We start from the raw sequence: 25,114 nt of genomic DNA, 5'->3' as shown, positions 1-25,114 counted from the left end.
AAAAATCGAAAAAGTTACTAAAAAAACTAATTCCCAAACAAGGCTTAAGCTAAGCCCTTATAATAATTCATATATTACCATTGAACACACCGATAATTTTTTATTAACATGTTCATCCTCTATCAATATTAATTATTATATTTTGATAACAACTTTTACCATCCACAATTAAATCCACATTAAGGGTTATGCTTACATATGCCTCCAAAATACTAATCAACATATACATTTTCTTATGTTCTATTCGACCGTGCCACCCACGTTAGGCAAACGTTAACGAAACCTTTGAACTTTACATTAAACATATAAACATAACTATATTAACCATAGATCAATTCTCAGATTTTATGTTACAATACATTCTAGCAAAATAATATGAAAAAAATATATGAGATAAAAAAATTTCAAAATCATAATATTGAGAGTGTGTTGGCACTTTAACTACTATATAATATGATAAAAATCTTGAGACACATAAGTTTTAGAAATGATCATACGACTGCAAATGCATTAGACACTCTGAGTGCCCGTTTGTTTTCAGAGATAAAATGGAAAGGATTGATGGTGAGGGGATTAATAGTGAGGGATTGTTAATGAGGGGATTGACAGTGAGTGGATTAATAGTGATAAATTATTAAATTATTTTTATATAAAATAATAAAACAAATAAAAAAATTTCATGATATGATATGATCATTTCCTAAATTACCCTTATCCAACTACTTATATATATCCTATGTCAGATTTTAATTTCAAATTTCAAATTTTCATAATTTTTTAATTTATTTTTTTAAACCAAAATTATTGATTTTTAGCATACTTATCAGTGAGCATATTGTCTAATATATATAATATCAACAATGATAGAAACCCTTTTTTGGAGACCCCACAATTCCCAAAGTGATTTGCACCACTCATGATGTGGATCCTACACATAAATGAGTGGGCCACACATACATGAGTAAGCATCACATATCATGAGTAGTGTGAATCACCTTGAGACTTTGGAGGTTGTGGAGGTTTAAAAAAAAAAAAGGGTCTCACTCATTTTTCATATAATATATACTTATTATTTTTACAAAATAATAAATCGTATAAGTTTGACATAATTACATTAAATTTTCTTAACATTTTAATTGAGATGCATTTTCTTTTATTCTGTTTTTCATCCATAAAATATTACTAAAATTTGTTTTGGGGAATCAAACAGTTCACACCATAATATATAAACACAAGCTTCTCATCTCATTCTCAAGTCACCAATTAAAACCCAAAGCCAATTTTTTGGTCCAAACAGACCCTTTTCCAAGTTTTCAAGGTACAACAATGGATAATGAAGAACACCACCACCACTTCCAATTTGAACTCGACCCGGTCCTCATCTGCCTCATCGGAGTACTTAGTGGCCTATTCATTGTTGCCGGCATCCATTGCATTTCCGTGTGTTGGTGCCGCCGCCGCCGCCAACCCCGAATCGTTACAACAACCAGTCAACAAGAAAATGAGTCCCCCGTGGCCAATTCAGAAGGAGGTCATCAACTAATCACAGTGTATAGTTATAACACCAAAGAAGGAAGCAAAGAAGGTAGTTGTTGTCCAGTGTGTTTGAGTGAATTTGATGAAGGAGAGACCGTTCGAGTCCTATCTGAATGCTCACACTGTTTTCACGTTCTGTGTATTGATTCGTGGCTTCGCTCAAACCCCAGTTGCCCCCTTTGTCGTGCTGGGACTAAGCCTCCACCTCCACCTCCGCCGCCAGACCATGTTGTGGTGTGTTCGCCGAGTTCCGGTGGGGTTCCTCCGCCGCCGCTGCCGGATATTTTCTATCTTTAGAATTTTGTATCTTTAAAATTTTGTGTCGTGTGTTACAAAATTAGGCTTTCTTTGAAAATTGATTATTTTTGTTGAGTTTTTAATTTTTTACGACAAGCGTGCAGAAAAAAAAAAATATAAATAATATGATAATTTATAATAATTTTTTAATTTTTTAACTAAAAAATATTCTTACAAACATAGCCTTAATATTGAAGTTAATTGTGTATTGTAAAACAAATAATGCTATATGTACCAATTAGTGTACTAACTAATATATCAATTGATGATGTGACGTAATTTAAGACGTTTTTGACATTTATAATGTGATTAATGAGTGAGATCAATAATAATGTTATAACTAGTGTTGATACACTATAGTTAATATATTAATTAGTGTATGTAATACCACCCTTTTAAAACAGATGATCAACTTATCGTTTAGTCAAAAACATTCATTATAAATTTTACTACCCATGACATGCTTAACATAAGGTGTGACCTTGTTTGTAGTTAAAAAAAATTTGTGGTAAAATATTAATTAAAAAGATAATAGCTTAATTTTATTGTTAAATTTTTAATGACTATACTTCTTATGGCTAAGATATTTTGTCATTAAAAAATTATTTTATATTTTAAATTATGTTTCCTTCGCACAAATTTTTTGTAAAATTTTTTTGAGATCTCAATGAATAAGTGGCTAAAGTGCCAAACCCCCACCATCTAGTCTTTTTTCTTTTTCTAACATAAGCCCCACCCTCTAGTCTATGTAGGATCACAACTAAATTTAAGCTGAGTGGAGCTAAATCTCTCTTAATGGAAACCCTGGCCCAAACTCTTGTGCTTTAAATACGAAATTTCAATTTCAATTTGAACCACCTTGAAATTTGGGGAGATTTTTTTTGATAGATTGCTTTAAAAAATTATTTTAATTATTACTTTCATTCATTATTTGATTTTGTTCAAACTTTCTTCTAGGATTTAGGATTTTAAAAATAATAAAAAACAATGATGTTGATGATGATGGTCAGTTTTGATAAGGTAGATTGGAGTTTTGAAGGGAGGATAGAGAAGAAGAATAATAATAAATAACTTTGATCTTTTAGGAAAGAAGATACAAAGATTTAAATAGGAATAATTAATTAGGGTGTACCATGAGAAGAAAAAAAAATTATTTTAGAGTTTAATATGTGTTGTCTTTATTAATAAATTTATATTAAGATAAAATAAGAATTTAAATTTATGAATTTAAATTAGGGGTACTAAGACATATTTGGGGGTCAAATAGAATCCCCTGAAATTTGGGCTGTGGAGAACTTGGCTTTGTTTTGGGCTATAGAGAATGTGGGCTGATATTTGAAATGCTTATTGCAGTAGAATTTTTATGAATAAGGCTAGTTATCAACTGTGGTGAATAAGATGTTTAATATCTATTCTCTTGCAAAATTTTATGAGTGATTAGTGTTTAATTGGATTGTAAATCGGACCTAATACACCATACATCTTCGATTTTGATTGATTGATGTTGTGGGTTTAACATAACATGAACAATTTTCTCAAGTCATAAAAATATCAGTCATATTTGATTTGATTTTTTAATTATATATATATATATTTAAAAAATAAATAGAAATTAATTTGAAGAAAATAAATATTAAAAATATATTTTTAAATTTTTAAAAATAAATTCTACCCTCTGAAAAGATGAAACTATATAGAAATAATTAAATTTTTAAATTTTTTCATCAAATTAATTTTTATATAAAAAAATAATAATAAAATTCTAAAAATCAAACTAAATCGTATTTTTTAATTTTAATTTTAATGACATAACTTTCTCCTTTTAATCACAAATACAACTTGGAGTTTTGAAATTCTTTTTCTACACAATTTTACAACATTCAACGATTAATAATTTGAATAAAGGTTGGGGCTCCTTTTCCTCCACTCCCTTTGACCCCCTTTCTTTTTTGATTGGTCACTTTTTTTTTTTTTTTCTTCTCCTCCAATCACCATCCGTCACGTATGTGTGAAGTTGTGAGAGTTGAAGTACTAAGAGGTCTAAATCACTGCTGTTAATAATTTATATATATATACATTTAATATTTATATATAATTCAACTTTCGTGTGAGGACTTTCTTTGTTCTCGTCCTCTAAATCCAATTCTAATGATTTCTATCTAAATTCTTGAATTTAAAAACATATTCAAGTTTTTTTTTAAAAAAATAAAAATAAAAATAAAAAATTCTCGATTTTGAAGATGCACCCTTAACATTACAACATAATTTTAAATTAAAATTTGTTTCGGTATAATATTTGTTTTCAGAAAATATGACTTTGTGGCAGACAGTTGCATCAACCGACACAGAGATTGATTTTCCCTCTCAAACCCAGAATCTCACCTACTACCAAACAGAATCCTTCTTCCAAGCTTCTTCAACCGACACCACAATCATACCCAACTCCCTCAAATTCCAATTCCAGCTCTTCTTTTCCACCAATCTCACCTGATTCACAAAACCCACCAAAACCCTAACCCTAATTTTCAATGAAAAGGACTCGCATTCACAGTCTCAATCTCTTCTGTTTCGATCGAAAATGGCTAATCCCATTCTTGTTCATATCAAGCATCTCTCTCTTTTTACTTCTCGTCACAATCCCAACCCAAGACAAATCAAATTCCACCTCTCTTCCCCAATCGAAATCCTCAGTTTTAATTACGAATTCCGGCGCCGGAGCTCACCGTTTGGGGCTGCCGGAGCTGCCGAGGTTCGCGTACTTGCTGTCCGGCACCGGAGGCGACGCGCCGCCCCTGAAGCGGCTGCTTCAGGCGCTGTACCACCCGAGGAATTCCTATCTACTTCACCTTGATCTCGAAGCTTCGGATTCCGACAGGCTTGAGCTGGCGAAGTATGTGAGATCGGAGACGGTGATTGAGGAATTCAAGAATGTGATGGTGGTGGGTAAGGCTAATTTGGTTACGAATAAAGGTCCGACGATGATGGCTTGTACACTTCACGCCGTTGCGATATTGTTGAAGCAGGCGAAGTGGGATTGGTTTATAAATCTTAGTGCTTCGGATTATCCTCTAGTGCCGCAAGACGGTTAGATTCTTCTTAAACATGAATTAATGTGAATGGAAATTCAAATTTGATCTGCATTTGGTATTAATTGGAAATCATTTTATGTTGGTTTTATGGGTCTGCAATTTTTGATGTTGTTAGTTTGATGATTTTGTTGAAATGCATGTTAATATGTGCATTACTGGTAATTTGAAGTAAAAAAATAAAAAAATAAATTTGAGCGTACTGGCCTAACATTCATATTCTGTGGCGTGAAATTTGATTATTTGAAAACTAAATATCAGATCTTGAAGAATCTGGAATGTGGCTTTGTTGGGTTAGGTTCAGCTAGAGGAATGGCATGGCATTTTTAAGTATATTTTAAGAATTTTTATTTTTATTTTACCTGAAATATTGGTGCTAGGTTACAATCTAGGAAGCACGGATACGGATACGGGATACGGATACGATACGATACGGATACGGCGATACGACAAAATTTGAAAAATTAGGATACGGGTACGGCGGGGATACGTTCGTAAAAAATATTATTTTAACAATTTTTAGTAATGCAGTATGCATAAAAATAAAACCTAAAGAAAAAGTTAACTTGATAAAGAAGAAAAATTCCTATAAAACTAAGAGTCTTCAAGGTCAATAGCTTCAACTTGTTCCCCTTCATCAGTGAATATCACAGACCTTAGCTAAAGCCAAAAAACCATTCTTAAATAAAAATTTCAGCAAATATACTTTTTTAAGTCATCAATGATAACCTAGGAAGCACGGATACGGATATGGTGATATGGGGATGTGGATATGGCGATATGTCAAACTTTGAAAAAGTATGATACAGGTACAGCGGGGATACATTCGTAAAAAAAAGAAAATTATAATTTTAATAATGTAATATGCATGAAAATAAAACTTAAAGTAAATTAATAAATAAAAAGAGGGATTCCTATTAACCTAAAAGTGCTCAAACATTCATAAAACATCCAAAACTAAAAGCATAAGCAAAAGCAAATGCAAATTAAACATCATCGTTACATGCCAACACCAAAAAAAGAATGAGAGCGGAGAGAAGAAACGTGAAAGAGTGAGAAAGCGAGAGAGAAGTGAGAGAGACAACAAGGATACATCAATTTGACAAATTCTATTACTTTAACTCTCACTATATTCCTCTTATCAAAGAATTAAACAAAATATTATAAGTAATATGTAACTTCGAGTATCCGATACTTCAAAATTAAGTATCCGATACTTCAAAATTAATAAAAAATTAATTAAGAAATATCCGATACTTTTAAGAAGTATCCGATACGTATCCGCGAGTATCCGAGGAGTATTGGTATCCGATAAGTATCCGATACGGATACGTCACCCTTTTTGAAGTATCCGTGCTTCATAGGTTACAATGCAGAAGTTAGATGGGCTTAATTTTCTGTAACTTACATCTTCTTTTTGTGGTGATATTCATGGGACATGATGACATGTATTATTGTCCCAAAGGCCATCCAGTGTAAGATCCAGGAAGAGGCAGATTATTCGAGGAAGTTGCTGAAACCATGCTCTAGTAGTTGGTGGGGAAGTGGCAGGGGAATCACGATATTTCATAGTCTTGCAAATATTCCTTGCTAGTATTTCTTATTAATGGTCATAGTACAAGTCAATTCGAGCATTTTAAGAAAGAATTCACTATTGCCAAGGACGACTATAACTTGAAGAAGATGCCTCTGGTAATCATAATGCCGTTTTTCCTTGTACAACTGCTATTGTTTTGGGGGGGTTTTTTTGGCTGTGAGAAAGAGTTGATTGGTAATCAAGGATTTTTGCATCAATTGGTTGTAGTTAGGAGCTTAACTCATTGCCACTTCTATATTTAAGTAGGTATCCTTTAGACCAATACTATGAGACTGAGTGTGTGTGCGCACACATGTTTTTTTGTTGCCTGTTAGCAGTTAGAGATGTTTATCTTGTTGAGTGAAGTCCAGCTAGACAGTGAGATTGAATTTGATGGTTGCTTCATTAATTTTCTGGTACAAATAGGAAATGGGGGTTTTGTCGTTTTAGTTTGGTGGAGAATGCTGACGTTCTGCAGTAAATATGCTTGCCTTATTTTGTTTGGATAGAGTTATGTAAATTAGGGAATTTTTGGCTTGCTATATTTGGGAATTTTCTTATATTAGTTTTAATTGTAGGCTTCTATGCTAAGTTATAATTTACCTTTAAAAAAAAAAAAAAAAAACACTCTATAGTTTGTAAGTAGAATTGTGGTTGCTTTGGCATTTTCAGGTAATTTTCTAATTTTTGCCTACTCTTACAAGTGAAGCAATTTATCGCAATATATGGTATTGTCAAGCACTTTATTGATGTCTACTATATTGCTGTCTTCACAATGTGATAAAGGTTTTGTTGACTCTATGTATATATATATGTTCTTTTTGTTCCAGATCTCCTCCATATATTCTCATACTTGCCTAGGGATCTGAACTTCCTTGAGCACACAAGCGATATTGGTTGGAAAGAGTGAGCATGCAATTCACGTCTCTGAACTTGTCTCCATAGATTATTTATTTACATCTGGTAGTTATGGTTTCTTTATTTGCTCATGTATGTAATTATCATAGAGTAATTCCGAGTGTATGCTTGCAGATATCAAAGAGCAAGGCCTATCATTATAGATCCAGTCTTGTATCACCCAAAGAAATCTGGTGTATTTTGGGCCAAAGAGAAAAGATCCATGCCTGCTTCATTTAAGTTATTCATGGGTATTTTCTCAACTTTTGCTTCGTATCACCAATTTACTAATTTATTTGTTCCATTGTCCATGTGGATAATTAAGTACCTCTTCTTCTGCGTTCATCTTTTCACCTTCATATTTGGAGTGCTGATTTATTCATGTATATATGGTTTTACGTAATGACAGGTATCGGTTAAGAGAAAATTGTTTTCCACAATTTTTGTGTAGTTTTGCAGTTTCAGATTAAGAATTTGTCAAAACAGATGCTGCAGTCCTCAAATAAGAAAAATTGTGTGTGCTGGGGCCTGAGAGTTCCTTATGGAAATTTGGGCTTGATATTTAATTTCTGCCACTCTTGGAAAGTATGCGAAAAAGATTTAGGGCAAAATGAAAATTTTGCATTGAGCATGTTTAGGGCATCGTTAAATGAAGTTTGGGTTAATTTAAGCCAAATTTTCCATTCTTATTTTATTAGAGAGATTCAATTCTATATATATTCTAATTAGATACAATATCCTATATCTTTATATAATCAGATTTTCCCATCTGCAGGATCTGAGTGGGTAATGCTGACAAGATCATTTCTTGAATTCTCCATTTGTGGTTGGGATAATCTCCCACGGACTCTCCTCATGTACTACACGAATTTCCTTTCATCGCCAGAGGGCTACTTCCACACTGTGATCTGCAACCACAAAGACTACCAGAACACCACGGTAAACCATGACTTGCGTTACATGGCATGGGATAATCCTCCGAAGCAGCACCCGATGAATCTGACGGTGGCGCATTTTGATGACATGGTCCAGAGCGGTGCCCCTTTTGCTCGTAAGTTTGCCAAGGATGATCCAGTTTTGAACAAAATTGATAAGGAACTTTTACGTAGATCAGATGGCCGGTTTACGCCGGGGGGTTGGTGTGGGGGGAATTCTGTTCTAGATGAGGATCCTTGTGTTGTTCATGGAAGTCCATATGCAGTTAAACCTTCTGGAAGTTCAAGAAGGCTAGAGAAGCTTATCTTGAAGCTTCTTGATTCAGAAAATTTCAGGACAAAACAGTGTAAATAATGTTGTAAATGCTTCATTTTGCTTCTCAATTTGTGCATCCTATCTTGGTGGATCATTTTCTTGGCAAGTGTTGTGTAAATAATATGAGTCGAAATTTATAGGCTTATAGTTGGTTGGTGATATCACACCATCGGTATGATCATGATATTGAATTTTTACAAGAGCGATAGAAAGTTTGAAATGATGACAATGATGAGGCAATGAGCTATAGGCCTGTGATGAGCTGGTCCAAATTAATGATCTAGATTTTATTAATTCATGAAATAGAACGGAGATTTTCATTTCATTATAAGAGGTCATGAAAGATCCACATCAACATTATTGATTTAAGTTCATAATTAGTTGAGTTATAAAATTTATAATGATTAGGTAGCTATAGATTATTTATTTTGTATTTAAATAATGCTTTGTAATATTATTAAATAAAATGGAGATCTCCAACTATGCTATGGGCTTATGTGGTTTGTGCCCACTTCTTACAAGTTAACAGCCCATCTATTACTTGGACACCCATCAAAATCCCACTACATAAATTTCTTACTTTGATTTGGCTAATAAAATAAATTCTCTATATTAATTTCTTTAGATAAAAATGATGGCCGTTTGTATTAAAAATTCAAAATATTTTTAAAAAACATAAAAATTAATTTGAAAAAAAATAAATGTTAAAAAATATTTTTAAATTAAAAAAATTATTTGACCTTCTAAAAGATAAAATTATATAAAAATGATAAGTGTTTTTAATTTTTTTTTTATTTCTTTCACCAAATTAATTTTTAATTTTTTTTTTTAAAAAAAATCCTGAAATAAGTCACTACAACATATAAGAGTTTTAGAAACTAAATATTTTGGTCTCTAAAAGTGAAAATTTTGTTACAATAGATATTTAGGGACTAATTTTCATCGTTATGAGAATAGTAACCATAAGGTCGTCTCGAAAAGTCAAAAATAAGGCTTTTAGCGACAAAATTTTGAAAATGTCACTAATAAATAGACTTTTAGAGACAAATTAATTTAGTCTCAAAATGATTTATTTTTTGAGACAAAAAATTTGGTCCTAAAAAGATAATAATTCATTACTAATGTCCAATTTTTGTTGTTAAAAATATAATAATAATACTTTTCACAACAAAAATATTTGATCTCTAAAACTTTAATTTTTTGTAATGAGTTTGTGAAAATCAAATTAAACATGGCCGATATGTCCCATTAATACACTGATAATTATTAATTTGCTGCTTGAATTTGTTTTAGAAACATTGAATAGCTTTTGTATTTGTGTATTACCACCGCCAAAATGTCACAAAATGCCAAAATATTTCTCCCTCAATTTCTTATCCTAACCAAACAAAAGCAAAAAATCAGTTTGATTATATTTTCATTTTTCATTTCTATTTTTTGAAAATAAAGTACTGAAAAGTCTAAAAACAACTTTTATCAATTTCACTTTTTATGCAAAAATTATAATTTTTTTGAGTAAATCCTAAAATATGAATTTTTAAATAAAAAAAAAATTGGGAAAAATTATTCTAGGAAATAGTTTGCCGAAGAACTCACTCTTGGACAGTTGCAGATCAACAGTTATAAATACATGGGTTTATTTGCATTCCAACAGTTACAAAAGAATGAATAATTACAAAAAGAATGGTAATTTACGAATAAAAAAAATTTGTGCAAAAGGGTTTATACCAAGAATCAGTAGGTTTTATATAATAATTAGCAATGTTGGCACACACTGTGTGTGTGAATCAATTAGATCGATAATTACTTATTAAAATAGTTAGATATTATAAGGAATTGTTCTAAACAGTTATCTAGCCTAGCCGATCCAAAAAAAAAAAACAAACAAACAGTTATCTAGCCTAATCAAATTTTATTTACACCACTTAAAAAATAATATAGATATATATATACATTCGTATAAAGTAGAGAGAGAGAGAGAGAGAGAGAGAGAGAGAGAGAGTGGGGAAGGGAACAGACCGGACTGGAGGAAAAAAAAAAAAAAAAAGGGTTTATTCGACATTTCTTGGACTCTTACACCCACCAAAGCACAAGACTTGCCTTTTTCACAATACATATATTATTGTATACAATGTTACAAACTCAAATTTTTATTTAAAATATTTAATATGTGATTCAGATTTAAACTAAGTGTATGATTTAAATAATAATTAAATCTATTATCTACGCCATGCATAGCCTTTCATGGTACATTTCATGACAAAAATTCTAGATCCAAAAATTTATCTTATTTTACATTTTAATTTATATTAAAGTAAAAAAGTATTCAACTAAACTTGCTCATTAATGCTAAATTTAAATCAACTTGTATGCTTGGAGCGCGCCCACAGCCTCTCTCTAAATCAAACACAATCACTACTTTTCCATGCATGAGGAGAGCCACTAATTTTTTTTTAATATACTTTGTTATTAATGTCTTAAAATTTATGAGCTACGTTTAAGGATCTTTTACTTTCAAATTATTCTGTTTTTCTATTTTAATAAATTTTGCACTATTAAATCATTTGAAACTTTTTTTTTTTTTTATCAGCAAATCATTTGAAACTTTTAAGATACATGAATTTAAATTGTTACTTTTTCTATGAATACATATATTTTAATATCTTTAATTATGAAAAATATATTAATTTCAACTCTCTAGACCTCCTTCAGAGAGAGATATTTGTATATTTTTTATAGTTGAGTTAATAAAGTAATATTCACCTATTTGTTTCCATCTTTTTATTTTGGCTCGCCCACTTATTTTTGAACCACCATCTAGCAAAATAAAATCCCTTCATTTTCTCTTTGAACCACCACTTTACACCCCTAACCCCAAATCCAAATCCAAACCCTAACCTTAAAGCTAACTCTAATCTCATCTCTCACCAACTCCGACAACCATCGCCACTAGCCTACTTCCGCTGCTATGTCGTTGGCTGTCGCTACTATCACCACATTGTGATTACCACTATCTCAACCACCACCTTTGCAGCCACTCACCACTGCAGCCACAACCACAGCCACCGCCTTTTCGCCTTTCCTTCTCTATCTTTCTCTCTCTCTCTCTCTCTAACGCTGTGAGATCGTGATTGCTGCGGCGAGCGTAGAGATCGTGATCGTGATCACGATCACGATTGCAACGACAACAATTAGGGTGAAGATCGATCTCGCGCTCTCTCTCTCTCTCTCACTCTATCTTTTTCTCTTTCTCTCCCACTCTCTCTTTTTTATTCAAATTTGCAAAAAAAGAAGAGGAGTTGGGGGTTGGGAGATGGGTCGTGATGGTGGAGTAGAGGTTGGGGGTGCTTGCCGGTGAAGGTGGTGGCCAGTTATGACAGAGGGAGTGGTGGTTGTGGCGGTGAGGGATAGTTGAAGCTAGTGGTGACTGCGATAGGTGATTAGGGTTAGGGTTAGAATTAGAGTTAGGATTTGAAAAATTAACATCAGAAGATTAGGAATGAAGATAAAAGTGAAATTGTAAGTTAGACAAAATTGAATGTACATATATTTCATTTACCTCTCTATCTCAAAACAATATTTAGCCATTGTTCCATCATGTCCAAAATTTTGATACTTTAAAACTCTATAATGAGTATTTTGATACAGTGAATGAAATTCAGTACATCCAGTGCCATGCAAGAGTAGGGCACACAGCAGCATCAGCTGAGAACTGATAGAAGAAGCTTCAAGGCTAAGAAATATTTTCACCTCTCGAAATCCTAAAAAGTAATAAAACAAAAATAAACAAATAAACAAACAAACAAACAGCCCAATATACATATATATAAACATAAAGCACCCTCTTTTATTTTCCCATCCATATTCTCATTCTCACTTTATCTCTCTCCTACTATTTCTCTCTCACTCTCTCTCTACCTCTTCTTTCTTTTGCCAACCCTCTTGTGTGTGTTGATGTGATTCTCCACTATAATTTCAAGAACCCCATCAACCTTTACAAAAGAGAGAAAGATATATCAAGAACCATGGTTTTTTCCTCCATCCCAGCTTATCTTGATCCATCCAACTGGCAACAGGTTAGGGTTTTTTCTTCAATATATGTTTTTCAATCCATGGCTTCTTTGCCAATAAAGCATCAAAAAAGAGAAGAAAAAAAATTATATTCCTCCCCCTTTTCTTTATCTCCTCTTCTTTATTTTTCACCATATCTTTTCTTGAATATACCTTTCATTCTTGCTTTTTTTTTTTCGTTTTTTGTTTTGTTTTTGTTTCACAGCAGCAACAAAATCCTCAAATTGGAACTAGCAGTGGAAATGGAAACCCTCATCTTCCACCACCTCCGCTGCCACCACCACCACACCAGGGTGATGGTTCGGGCTCAGTCAGGCCTGGTTCGGTGGCTGACCGGGCTCGAATGGCCAACATACCCATGCCAGAAGCTGCCCTAAAATGCCCGAGATGTGAATCAACAAACACAAAGTTTTGCTACTTCAACAACTACAGCCTCACTCAGCCTCGGCACTTTTGCAAGACTTGCCGGAGGTACTGGACGAGAGGCGGCGCTCTGAGAAGCGTTCCAGTGGGCGGTGGTTGCCGGAGAAACAAGAGAAGCAAAGGAAGTAACAGCTCGAAATCTCCGGTCAGCGGTGGCGGTGGTGATGGGCAAACTAGCAGTGGTTCAACGAGTGCAATCTCATCTTCTACTAGTGTTGGAACAGCCAGTTTATTAGGTCTCACACCACAAATTCCACCACTCCGGTTCATGGCAGCTCCACTGAGTCAACTCACTGATCATCATCATCATCACTACGGCGAAATCGGGTTGAATTACAGTGGAATTTCAGCTCCTTTGGTGGTTACAAGTGACATGAACATGAATTTCCACCTTGGAAGTAGTTCACTTGGTCTCGGTGGCGGTGGCAGTGGAATCGAGCAGTGGCGGTTGCAACAACCAACTCAGATTTCCCCAATGGCGGGCTTGGATTTTCCGGGTGTTTTGTACCCATTTCAAGGTGGTGTAGAGCCCTCTGGCTATGGTGGTGAGGGTAATCAGGTCCGGCCAAAGCCGCCCGGTTTAGGGTTTACTACTCATCAACTCGGTTCAGTGAAAATGGAAGACAATCAGGTTCAAGAGTTGAATTTGTCAAGGCAGTTTTTGGGAATTCCAGGAAATGATCAGTATTGGAGTGGTTCTAGTTCTGCTTGGACTGACCTTTCTGGGTTTAGCTCATCTTCCACTAGGAATCCCCTATGATTAAGTTCTCTATCTATCTTGTGATCCCCAAAGTGAAGCTTAGTTTTCTCGGAAAAGTGAAATGAAAGTTTCATACTTAGTCATAGCTTGGGAGTTTTGAATTTAGTTGGCCAAGATGGAGGATTTTCAGGATGGACTAAGGACTTTGTCTCAAAAAGTTTGTCTGAAAACCCTAGATAGTATTTCATGCTTTCAATATTTTTTTTTTGGGTTTAATTTTATTTTATTTTGTTTGCGTCTGAGCATGTTTACATAGATGAATGTATGAGTTGTAGTAGTTTCTATATTGGAGTTTTTTTTTTTTTTTTTTTTTTTTTTTGGTTGAAGTCCTAATTTTCAAAAGTGATCAATATCATTGGGCTGAATGTTTTCTATGGAATTCTGTGCTGACAAAAATTCACATTTGATCTTCAATTCTTAGGGTTTGCATAAAGTTAGATTCTATCTTTGAACCCTCATGAATTGCATCAGATATCCGGCAAATGAAATCAAAAGTGGTTATACAGATCATGATGCAAAATTACTTAATATTCCAAGGTGCAAAATCAAAGTCATAGCATATTTCTTGGATCAAAATTTTGTTTTGGTACGGTTCTTTTTTTTTTTTATCGGCAAAATTTGTTTTGGTATGGTTATCATAAGCTCCTCTTCCACATTTAAGATTCTCTTCTTTTTGTGTGTGTGTGTGTGTGTGTGTGTGTGTGTGTGTGTGTGTGTGGGGGGGGGGGGGGGGGGGGGGGGGGGGGGCGGGGGCGCTTAAATAAGTAATAAGCCAAGGAGAGTTTACCTCTATTGTTTGATTCTCATTTGTGAAATTTGAGTTTCAATAATTATTTGGAATCCAAGGCAACGGATATTAGCCATTAGATGAAGAGTTTTTATTTATTTATAATTATTATCTTTTTTATTTTATTTTATATATATAAGAAGAAAAGTACGAATATGTAACACTTTTGGATAAACAAGTATCATATTGTGAATAGGATACTTTAAACATTCAACCCAAAAGAGCTGGTTAGCAAGAGACCAACCAGCGAAAACAAAACTCCTAATACAATTTAAACTCAAAAAACTCATATATTTTCCTAAGATTTTTATTTTTATTTTTTTGATAACCGGAATTAGGCAAGCTTACGTGCACTTTGACTTATTTCGGGATCCAATTACACCGCCCACTTGCAGGGAGGCCACAAAAAACTTATTTGGGCTAGTGAGTATTGAATTTAAGACACTTGGAGGGAGCACACTCCCAAATCCCAAGTTGTGCTCATTAAGCCAACTCCTTCAGGTTTCTTAAGATCTATTTATATACTTTACAGTTTTCAAAACATGATCAGTTTCCTTCAACTATAATGCATTTAGATTCTCCAAAACATTGTCTTTCCTTTTCATCCTCTCCTTTGAGTTTCCTTTTTTCTTTTAGATCTAAATCTCATATCTGGTACATCTTGGTGATTTTGGGAATTTTGGAGGATTTAGGTTCATTTTGTCAACCATTTCATTTCACCTGTAATGTCTTAGATGATCAACCTCCAACTTTACAACTATTTGTTGGTAAAAGTTCTACAAATGTAAAGTCCAAGTAAGGGCAATATGTCTCTTTAATGGTTATAGTTCTATCGATCCCATTAAGTTCTTAAATAAAGTTGTGATTAATTAAATAGATTACATTTAGAAGTTGGTTATGTTGTGACATTTCAAGTATTGCAACAGTATTTGTGTCTGGTTTACAAATAGCATTCTTTCATTGTGTTGCCATTTTCATATGAAAGGTCATCACACTTCTTAAGGGTCTTGAGAAGGTTAAAACGGTTGCTTCATTTTCCTCATTAAATTGATATTTGGACTCATTACCCTGCATAGGGTATTTTCTTTAACAAGAAAGAAAATCATTTGTCATTTTAATATCCAATTGAAAACAAAGGTTTCATTTATTCAATAGCAAAAGCTTTCAGTAATTGTTTTAGTGATTTATGATTATGTACTACGTGTTTGAAAATGAATGAAAAGATTGAGTACTATGGATCTTGATACCGTAATATAATGTATGTACGATTGAAGTGGCACATCTCTCTTTATTATATTGTAACGCTTTTTAGATCAAAGTGAAACTGCAACGACCACAACCCTATTCTGAAGTGAATTGTGTAAAAAAAAATTATTCTTCTATAGATTCTTGTTCTATTTTATTTGCATTTTGTGTTTTATTGATCCAAGTAGGTTTATCAGGACATACCACATCAAAAAAAAAATGGTACTCATATTTTAACAACCAATGCGTATTAGCTTCTTTTAAAAACCAGGTGTTGCTTCTTTTAGTGATTACTTCAACAAATGAAGTACAAAAGTAGAAACTTATAATTAGATAATAAGATTACAAGAATCATATACTTTTCTTTTTCTTCTTTTTTTATCAGCAAAAGATAAATTTTATTGATGAAACAAAAAAGAATTACATCAATAAAGGAATCGATGAGTGCAAAGGGCATTAAAACGAAGCAAACCAATCTCAACTAGGTTGGCACCGGTAAGTCCGTCCTATCATCTGGTAGCACACCATCAGAAGTTGGTGAGAAACTAACCACAAAAAAGACAACCACACCCAAAAGACGCTAGCAACAGTAGCAAGCCCCCCTATGCCATACAACCTTTCACCAGAACCAATTTTTAGCAATGAATTTGCTTTCATACGAGCTTGAATTTGCCTCTGATATGATGAGGCTGCCTTCCATGTAATTATTGCAGTAATGTAAGTAAGTTTGACAAATAATATATTATTTTGGTATTTAATTAGTATTGATAACAATATTTTTCAATTAAATTTTATTCATCATCTTTTGTGAATCCGTTGGTGTATATATATATATCATTCCATTTGGTGAGGGATGTAATAGAGTTAATTTGAAAATTGGTATCAGAATGTTTAATATAACTTTTGCTTATAGTTTATGAGATAAAAATAACACAAATAAATTATAATAAAAAAAATAATATTAAAAAACAAGAGCAAAGATATTTTTAACTTTTGATTTATTTATTTTTTTAATTTTTAGTTTGATAAAAGCTACACCAGATAGGTGAGTAGCAAATTTGAAAATGAAAAGTTATATTTCATCCTTAGCTAGCTTCATCAATCATTATCTCTGGAGATGCCTATTGTACATACATTGCTTATTGTTCAAACTTTAAGTATTCAGTTTCCTCCAATTCCGGAGTAGTTTCAGAATATCCACCTAGAAGTTGGTTAAATTACTTTTTTTTTTTTTTTTTAATCATCTCTCTAAGAAAATTTTTGTTGTTCATTGGCACCCAATTTTAAATCCCATATATTTTTATCTTTCTATCTCAAAATACTTATAATAGTTAAATTATGTATCAAAATTCTCATAACTTATAATTTTAAATGATTTCATCACTATGAATATTTTAAAATATAGGTGTTTTGAGACATTTTTTTTAATTGAGAATTTTAATCATTGTTCATTTGTATGGAGCTTGGTTACTTAATTGCATCAATATTTTTTAAAGAAAATATGTTGTTTATTTGTTAATCATCAGTACTGCTATATTGTTAGAAAATTTATTTGGTATTGAAATATACTAATAAGATTTATTCTACATATAATTCACAATACAATAATTTTAAATTTATAGTCCATATTTTACTTTCATTATAGAATCGATTAAGTAATTATGATGCCTAATATTATTATTTAATCATTGTTGTACATATGGGAGAGAAAGAGAGAGATTTTCCATGATGATTAAGTAATAATAGCAATTGTAGAAGCTACTTATTATGTTGGGTGAGAGTGAGTGAGATTGAGAGACAAGAGTCTCAAAAGACACCAAAATATTTGCCACTCAATTCCATACAAATATAGAAATATCTATACTCTTCAAGGCTTCAAATTTCAAAGTTGAAAACCAAAATCCGAAAAACCAAAAAAAAAAAGGTGGGTTTGAAAATTCTCGTATTCTGTTCCCTTCTGGCCCCAAGAATAACGTAAAAAAGACTGAAAATTTCAGAGAGTCAAAAGCTTTCAAATATGTCTTCAGAAGATTTCTTCGATTCTTTATCACTCTCTCTCTCTCTCTCTCTCTCTCTGCACGCCATCTTTCTCTTTCTCTCTCTCATGCTTTGCTGTGATTGGTTCATGCATCTGACATACTAACTGTAATCCCAGAAATCTTCTTTGGCCATGGTTTATTTATTTCATCATCCTCCTAACATCATAAATTAATAGCTTGAAAATGTGTACATAATGAATATTTTCTCCAGATACGATGAGATGTAATCTCGAATAGAATGTTTGGGAATCATGACATAAAAGAAAAAAAAATAATTTGTTAAGCTATTTTCTCTTATTCTTATTTGATTAAACTATAAAAATACAAATCTATATAATAAAGTAGGATAGTTTTTGAATTTGTTCTACACACATTTGTCCTACTAGGACATTTGAATGGCTCAGATCTATTCATTTTATAAAACAATGGCTGAGATATATTTTCAAAAAATATCTTACATATACATTTTCTATTTTCCCGCTTCTCTCTCTTACTTTTTTCTTTTTCTCACCCGTCATTCAATGATCCCACCTTCCTTCCTCCCCCTTTTCATTTTATTTTTTTATTTTCTCCCATTTTTTTTTATTCGTTTATTTTTCTATTTTCTCATTTTTGTTCAATATATTTTACACATATTTTCATACAATATATGTATGCCCGTAACATAAATGCTTCCGACCCCTAGTGGGGGCGACCCCCAGTCAGACCACCAGTGACGTGTTAGCCTGTTACTGGCTCAAAAAAAAAAAAAAAAAAAAAACAGTTTTTCCACCAATCACAACAGACCCCCAGCACCCCCACTGGGGGTTTGAAGCTTTATTCATGCCCGTAATACACTAGGTCATCACGGGCATACATACAATTTCCATATAATTATTTAAGCAAAAACATTATTGTATGTATCCCCGTGAAAATTGTATGTATGTCAGGTATACATCTATGTATCTAGCTATATATTGTATAGGCCAAATGAGTTTTCGCGAGAAGTTTTATGAGAATTCTAAAATTTTATAATAAATTTGTGAATTTATCAAATTAAAAAATAAATTTAAATTATATTGAGATTACAATTATATTCTAATTCTAACATTATTTATACGCTAGTGTATATATATATATATATATATATATAGAGAGAGAGAGAGGGGTTTTTCTTATATAGATTAAATTATCAAAAGAACATTTTATGTTCTTATTTTTTCAACGCTACCCCGTTTGGGGACTTGGGTTTGTAATTAAAAATTAAAAAATTATTATGAATTATCAAATCAATATTTTTATTTTTTACACGTTTTTTTATTAAAAAAATTAAAAAATCAATTAAAATAGTCAATTTTCAAACGGGTTAAAAGAACAATTTTGGTATTATAAAAAGTTAGTAATTAACCAATTTCTTCTCTTTTAATTTCGGTACCTTTGTAGAGTTTTAAAAAAAGGATTTTAAGAGAAACGAATTTCTTAGTATTTTCTTTTCTCTACATTAGTAACCTTTTTTTTTTTTTTTTGATTGGCATTAGTATTTTCTTTTCTTTTCTCTGCATTAGTAACCTAAACAACTGATTAAGTGAAAGAGATATTAATTTCTTTTCCTTTTTCTCCAAAGCACTCAATTCAAACAGGTTTAGTGAGTCATAACTCAAACTTTCAATTTGATATATACAAATTTTCAACACATCACATTATAAGTTTACACCTACTGAAAATGAGTGTGTGTCATGCACACTTTTTAAGAAATATGTATTATAGATTTTAATTGATATATCAATTAGTGTGTATAAGTTTATTTTATTTCTATACATATCAGTGTTGCTTCCTTTAGAAAAGGTGGTTAGAGCCACTCTTTCAGTAACAAATGGGTCCTTAGCAGGTCCAGCTGTCTTTTTTTTTTTTTGCAATTTATTTTTTTAATAACACTTTTGACACTTTTACTAAACAGGTCTGAACATTTTTCTTAGGGAATGTGGACCTCACTTTTATCGTAGTGACTTTAATTCTATTTCTCTCCACATTAAAGATCAAATGCTACATTAGAATTTTAAATTTTGTCTGAATATATGATTTTTCTAGAAAGAATTCAAGTGATTGAGTTTTAAGTGAACTTTATCTAGATCTAGTCACGTTAGGTTCAAGTGAACTTGTTCTATTATTCTATTCATTGTTTGTGTGGATCTCAAGGTTCCTCATGTAATGTGCCCTGTTTGATATAAAACCCTATAGGCGAAAGGGCACAGGATTCTCTATTTGCAAATTTTATCCGTTTATTATTGGTTCATTTATTATCAAATCCTAATGTTATTATACAATGTTATACATCGAGAATTTTTATACAACAATTTTAAGGTAAATTATACCGGTAATTTTTACATTTTGTTATTTGTATTATTTTGGTCTCTACACTCGACTCAAATTTGATCATTAATTTTAAATTTTGTGTCAGTTTGGTCTAATTTTTTTTTATCAGCAAAGAAAAATTTCATTAACAGCATGAAATTAAAGGTACAGGAAGATGGTATGCATCGAGAGAGATTCGAAAAGTACAAATTACCCCTACTACTGCTATTCGCATCCATACAACTAACCCCTTGGCCTCACGATTTTTTTAAACAAAAAAAGTTAAGAAGGACTTAACTAGAAAATAGAATACAAGAATCCCCACAAAATCAGCCCACAAAACCCAAAGCCAAATCCAAAACCCAACACCAAATCCAAAGTTGCTTCACTCCCAACGCCTACCTGCTATTTTTAAAACTAAAACTTTCCCGCCCACTTTTAAAACTAAAGCTTTTCACTTGTGCTGCTTCAACTGCCAACACCCTGTTACACTCCCACACCTGACAACACCCAACACCCACCTGCTACTATTGCTAAATCTTTTCACCTACCTGTTGCACGCTCCTCTGCACCTACCAAGGATGTTCTCTGGCTGGAAAACTCCATAGCCAACATCTCCATGGTTGGAAAAACTCCCTTGCCTGACATCTCCAAGCTGCTATACTCCCAATGCCCAGCCAAGACCCACCTGTTGCTACACTCCCAATGCCCAGCCAAGACTCACGCCGGACAACACTCTGCCATGGCATCAAAAGCAAACCTGCTACACCCACTGACAACACCCAAGGTGTCACGACCTAAACTCGCCCCTATGGGTTTAACACCGCAACCGGCTAGTAATCTGTGATTACTAAAGGCCTATTTAACAGTAATACAGAGTACGGGGACTGGCATAAGCCAAAACAGTAATAAAAGGTGTCCAATGAGCTGTGACAGTCTGTATGCAAAAAATTTTCAAACATATTCACATTCATAAGCAAAACATATATACATACAACATATACAGACATTCAGGTTAGGGACCAATCCCTACCATGACAGTACAGTACAAGTCTTAACATTCTATACAAAACAGAAGCAGAAAGGGAGAATCTAAAACACTCCAAAGCAGCCTTAGCTTGAGCACACTTGGAACCTCGCAGTGAAGCACATTGGTTGGCTAGACAAAAAGGGAGTTTAACCCAACGCCTTAGCTCTGATCCGATGCCTGAACACCTACATATAAATATAAACAATAAGCTAAAGTCCAGTGAATAACAAATATGTAAAAGGGTTAAGAATGAATGTTCTTTCAGTCATTAAGCAGTCATATCAGTCATTTAGAAGCCATAGCAGGTATATGTGGTATATCCAATAGCAAACAGTACAGTAGGTCTTAACAGACCGAACAGTCAGTTGATGGCCATCATAACAGTAAACAGTAGTGGTTCCAAACATGGGAACCGACAGAGATCTCTGTGACAGTAGCAGTAACAGTACAGTAACAGTAAATTGCTATAGATACTACAAATACAGTTTACAAATAGGACAAACATTCATTCATTAAACAATAACGTTTCAGTAAACAGAACAATTGATCATTCGAAAAATATTCATAATTGAACATATCACTACAACAAGTTGGGTCTTGAATGACGAATTTTTTTTGTCTTCAAAGAGCTAATTTCGTCACTATAGATATTTGTGAGGAAATATTTTCGTCACCAGTTTCGTCATTGAATGTTTGTCACTAAAAACCAACGTGACGAAAAATAATTTCGTCACCAATGAAATTACTTCAGCGACGAAATTTTTTGTCACCAATAAAACAACATTTTGTCGCCAAAAATTCTCATTTTCGTCACCAAATAGTTATTCAATACCATATTTATAACTTTAGTTGACGAATAAATTTGTCACGCATATTGATTATTGATGAGGAAATAATTTCGTCACAATAAGATGTAAAGATGACGAAATTTTTCGTCTTCAAAAGTCATAATTTTTTGTCACCAATGAAACAACATTTTGTCGCAAAAAATTCTCATTTTCGTCACCAAATAGCTATTCAGTACCATATTTATAACTTTAGTTGACGAATAAATTTGTCACGCTTATTGATCATTGATGAGGAAATAATTTCGTCACAATAAGATGTAAAGGTGACGAAATTTTTCGTCTTCAAAAGTCATACATGGATGACGAAATATAGTTCGTCACAAATATATTTATATGTGACGAAATTTTTAGTCACCAAACAACAAAATAAATAAAAACTTTTATATATAAACTGTAGTAAATTTTGTCACAAAAAAAGTTTATTAGTGACGAATAATCACTTTGTCATAATAACAAGTATAAATGACAAAACAAATTCGTCACTAAACTTGTTCCATATTTTATATTCAATTTAAATTATTATTCCACAAATATCCCTGCTCATATCCCAATAGCCTTTTAATTGTACTAAGAAATCCACTAGCTATTATACATCACTCCACAAAAAAATTCACTAAACAATTTATATTATAAATCAAAATGTATCCATCAAACAACTTTAATAATAATCCATTAAGTATCACAAAAAAACCATCAAAGCAAATCTCAAAATCAACTACGTGGAGTCCACAAAAAAAAAAAAAAAATCAACACTTAATCTTATTTTGCAACTACAACTTAGCATCAGTTTAGGAAAAAAAATTCAACAGTTGATCTTCATTTGCAAGTATGCTCCCGAACGTCATCAAAACCAATCTGCAAAGAAAATAAACAAGGCAAACATTAATATATTATCAATTACATCTAAACTCATATAAATAATTTTATTTTATAAACCAATTTAGTAGAAATGCATATAACAATTCAAAACTTCAAAGAGTTGAGGTGATCCTTGATGATAAAGCAACATGAAAATAGAGACTTAGTTGATGAGACGTATTACAAGCAGCTGGTGGGTAGTTTAATGTATCTCACTGCCACGAGACCGGACATGATGTTTGTAATAGAGAACAAATAAAAAAGAAAAACATGGTAGTATTTTGCACATATACAAATATACAAGTGTCCTTTATGTTTCACAAAGTGATTTTGAACCCCAATGTAATTTAGCATAGTTGCCTCAGATCCTGTAAAATCACTGCAATGCCCAATATGACTCAACAAATATGCACTTGAATACCACTCCTATAAATGATAGAAAACTGCAAGCTAATTGAATTTGTACTCCTAGACCTTGAAATTGCTCCAATATTGCCTATAATTTGACAAAGTACATTAAGCACTATAGCCACAACTGATTCAAAATGTGCTACAGACTCCGTCTGTTTTTCAAGTCACAATTGAAAGCATTGTGCATGAGGGGATGTATTAGAAGCAAACATGCCATAATATGTCCGTAGGTGCAGCATCTTGTTAACAATAAGTGTATATTAAAGTTCTTACAAAAAATACATCAAGCACCAACCACAGTTCATCAAACTAGTTAAACCAGCCAAATCTCACCATAATTACAAAAAACATCTAGGGACTTTCAACTTCTTCGAACCTTGTAAGATAAATCCTTTTGAATTGATTTACAAATTTTTCTGAAAATAACTAATGATCTGAAAACTTTAGATTACTTCCGTAATGATAATATAAGCTATTTTTTTGTCAAAATAAAATACTTTTTCCACTATAATCTATTCTCACACTTCCTCGAATCACAAAATTCTTAAAAATATCTTTCAGTATACAAAGGTAAGTTAATAAATCTAAAGCCTGCCACAATGCAAAGACAAGGGCTAATCTAATCCCCACACAAAATGAATCACAAGGGGTCATAGATAAATTCTCTAAGATATCTAGTTGCTAATAATATTTGAGTATTCATCTGAGAAAAGTAAACAAACAATAAAATTTGTAAATGTAACAGTATTCTCTTTGCTTTACTTTTTCCAGGTCAAAAATTTTCAGTTGAAGCAAATGGTGTAGTTAAGAATGCCTCAGCAAAGGCTAGCAAACATAAATCTAGGAATTAAGACTTTTGGGTTGTACCATTAAAGCCCCTGAATGCCTTCTTTTTTATGCCAATTTGCATCTATGTATAAAGTAAAACAAACCCCTCAGTCCTAGTCATTACAACAAAGTTGACAATGATGGATGCATTTCAACTAAAACTTATATGAAATTTGAAAAACAAACCTCAGGTTTACAATGTATGCATTTTCAACAAGAAGTTGGGATTAGAGAACCCCAAAGAAAGGATTACTTTTCTTAACATCAACAAAGAGGGAAGAGCAAAGAGCATCAAGTGAGAAACCAATCCTACAAGAGGAACCAAAAAAGACAGGAAAAGAAAAATAAAACAGGACAACAAACAAACAGAGCATACACCAGCAGCAGCATGCACAGGCCCTCCACTCATCAGGTTTAACAACATACACTAAATGAGCCAGTAGCTGCACAAGAAGCAGCTGCACCAGCAGACTCCAGCAGGTTTAACATACAGCAGAAACTGCACAAAACCAGTGCCAACACCAGCAGCGCAAAAACCAGTAGCAACACACACCAGCAGACTCCAGCAGCACCAAAGAAAGGATTACTTATCGTATTATTCAACTCGGTCCCAGCTGAGTTCAATTTCTGTTTTGCTTCTCAATCTTAATTTATGAGCCGGAAATCTTTACTAACCCAATCTAGTGTAAAATACAAACAATTTGGCAAGTTGAATTCCTAGATTTATGTTTGCTGAGCCTTTGCTGAGGCATTCTTAACTACAGATTTCATTACTATCTCCGAAAATAGGCAATATAACTCTCACTTTATCAAGTAAAATTGATGTTAAATCAAAGAATT

The 25,114-nt window shown here is 32.7% G+C and overlaps 3 protein-coding genes across 4 annotated transcripts; all 3 read left to right on the top strand.

Moving 5' to 3' along the window:
* The first annotated feature begins 1,326 nt into the window (after positions 1-1,326).
* Positions 1,327-1,833, top strand: LOC114295817 (RING-H2 finger protein ATL52). Its single transcript, XM_028240110.2, has one exon. The coding sequence runs from the start codon at positions 1,327-1,329 to the stop codon at positions 1,831-1,833; it is 507 nt and encodes a 168-aa protein (XP_028095911.1).
* Positions 1,834-3,889: 2,056 nt separating this feature from the next.
* On the top strand, positions 3,890-8,788 carry LOC114295799 (beta-glucuronosyltransferase GlcAT14C-like). Its single transcript, XM_082919221.1, has 4 exons — positions 3,890-4,917; positions 7,326-7,401; positions 7,528-7,643; positions 8,168-8,788. Exons 1-4 carry the CDS (start codon positions 4,362-4,364, stop codon positions 8,680-8,682), a joined length of 1,263 nt encoding a protein of 420 aa, XP_082775347.1. The 5' UTR covers positions 3,890-4,361; the 3' UTR covers positions 8,683-8,788.
* Positions 8,789-12,296: 3,508 nt separating this feature from the next.
* Positions 12,297-14,276, top strand: LOC114295796 (dof zinc finger protein DOF2.4). Of its 2 annotated transcripts, none has more exons than XM_028240093.2 (2): positions 12,297-12,719; positions 12,920-14,276. In XM_028240093.2, the coding sequence occupies exons 1-2, from the start codon at positions 12,669-12,671 to the stop codon at positions 13,895-13,897; spliced, it is 1,029 nt and encodes a 342-aa protein (XP_028095894.1). In that variant the 5' UTR covers positions 12,297-12,668; the 3' UTR covers positions 13,898-14,276. The 2 variants fall into 2 exon arrangements, with proteins under 2 accessions (XP_028095894.1, XP_028095896.1); XM_028240095.2 differs by having other exon boundaries at positions 12,507-12,719; positions 12,923-14,276.
* Positions 14,277-25,114: the final 10,838 nt, after the last annotated feature.

This window comes from Camellia sinensis, chromosome 3 (assembly GCF_055761805.1).
Source record: "Camellia sinensis isolate YWXY chromosome 3, ASM5576180v1, whole genome shotgun sequence".
NCBI lineage: Eukaryota > Viridiplantae > Streptophyta > Magnoliopsida > Ericales > Theaceae > Camellia > Camellia sinensis.
This window is presented reverse-complemented; position numbering and strand designations above follow the sequence as displayed.

Coding starts and splice junctions, on each gene's coding strand:
- LOC114295817 (XM_028240110.2), top strand. CDS start 1,327: ATGGATAATGAAGAACACCACCACCACTTCCAATTTGAACTCGACCCG.
- LOC114295799 (XM_082919221.1), top strand. CDS start 4,362: ATGAAAAGGACTCGCATTCACAGTCTCAATCTCTTCTGTTTCGATCGA. Junction 4,918..7,325: donor TCCTCTAGTGCCGCAAGACG/GTTAGATTCTTC, acceptor TTTTTGTTCCAG/ATCTCCTCCATATATTCTCA. Junction 7,402..7,527: donor AGCGATATTGGTTGGAAAGA/GTGAGCATGCAA, acceptor GTATGCTTGCAG/ATATCAAAGAGCAAGGCCTA.
- LOC114295796 (XM_028240093.2), top strand. CDS start 12,669: ATGGTTTTTTCCTCCATCCCAGCTTATCTTGATCCATCCAACTGGCAA. Junction 12,720..12,919: donor ATCCATCCAACTGGCAACAG/GTTAGGGTTTTT, acceptor TTTGTTTCACAG/CAGCAACAAAATCCTCAAAT.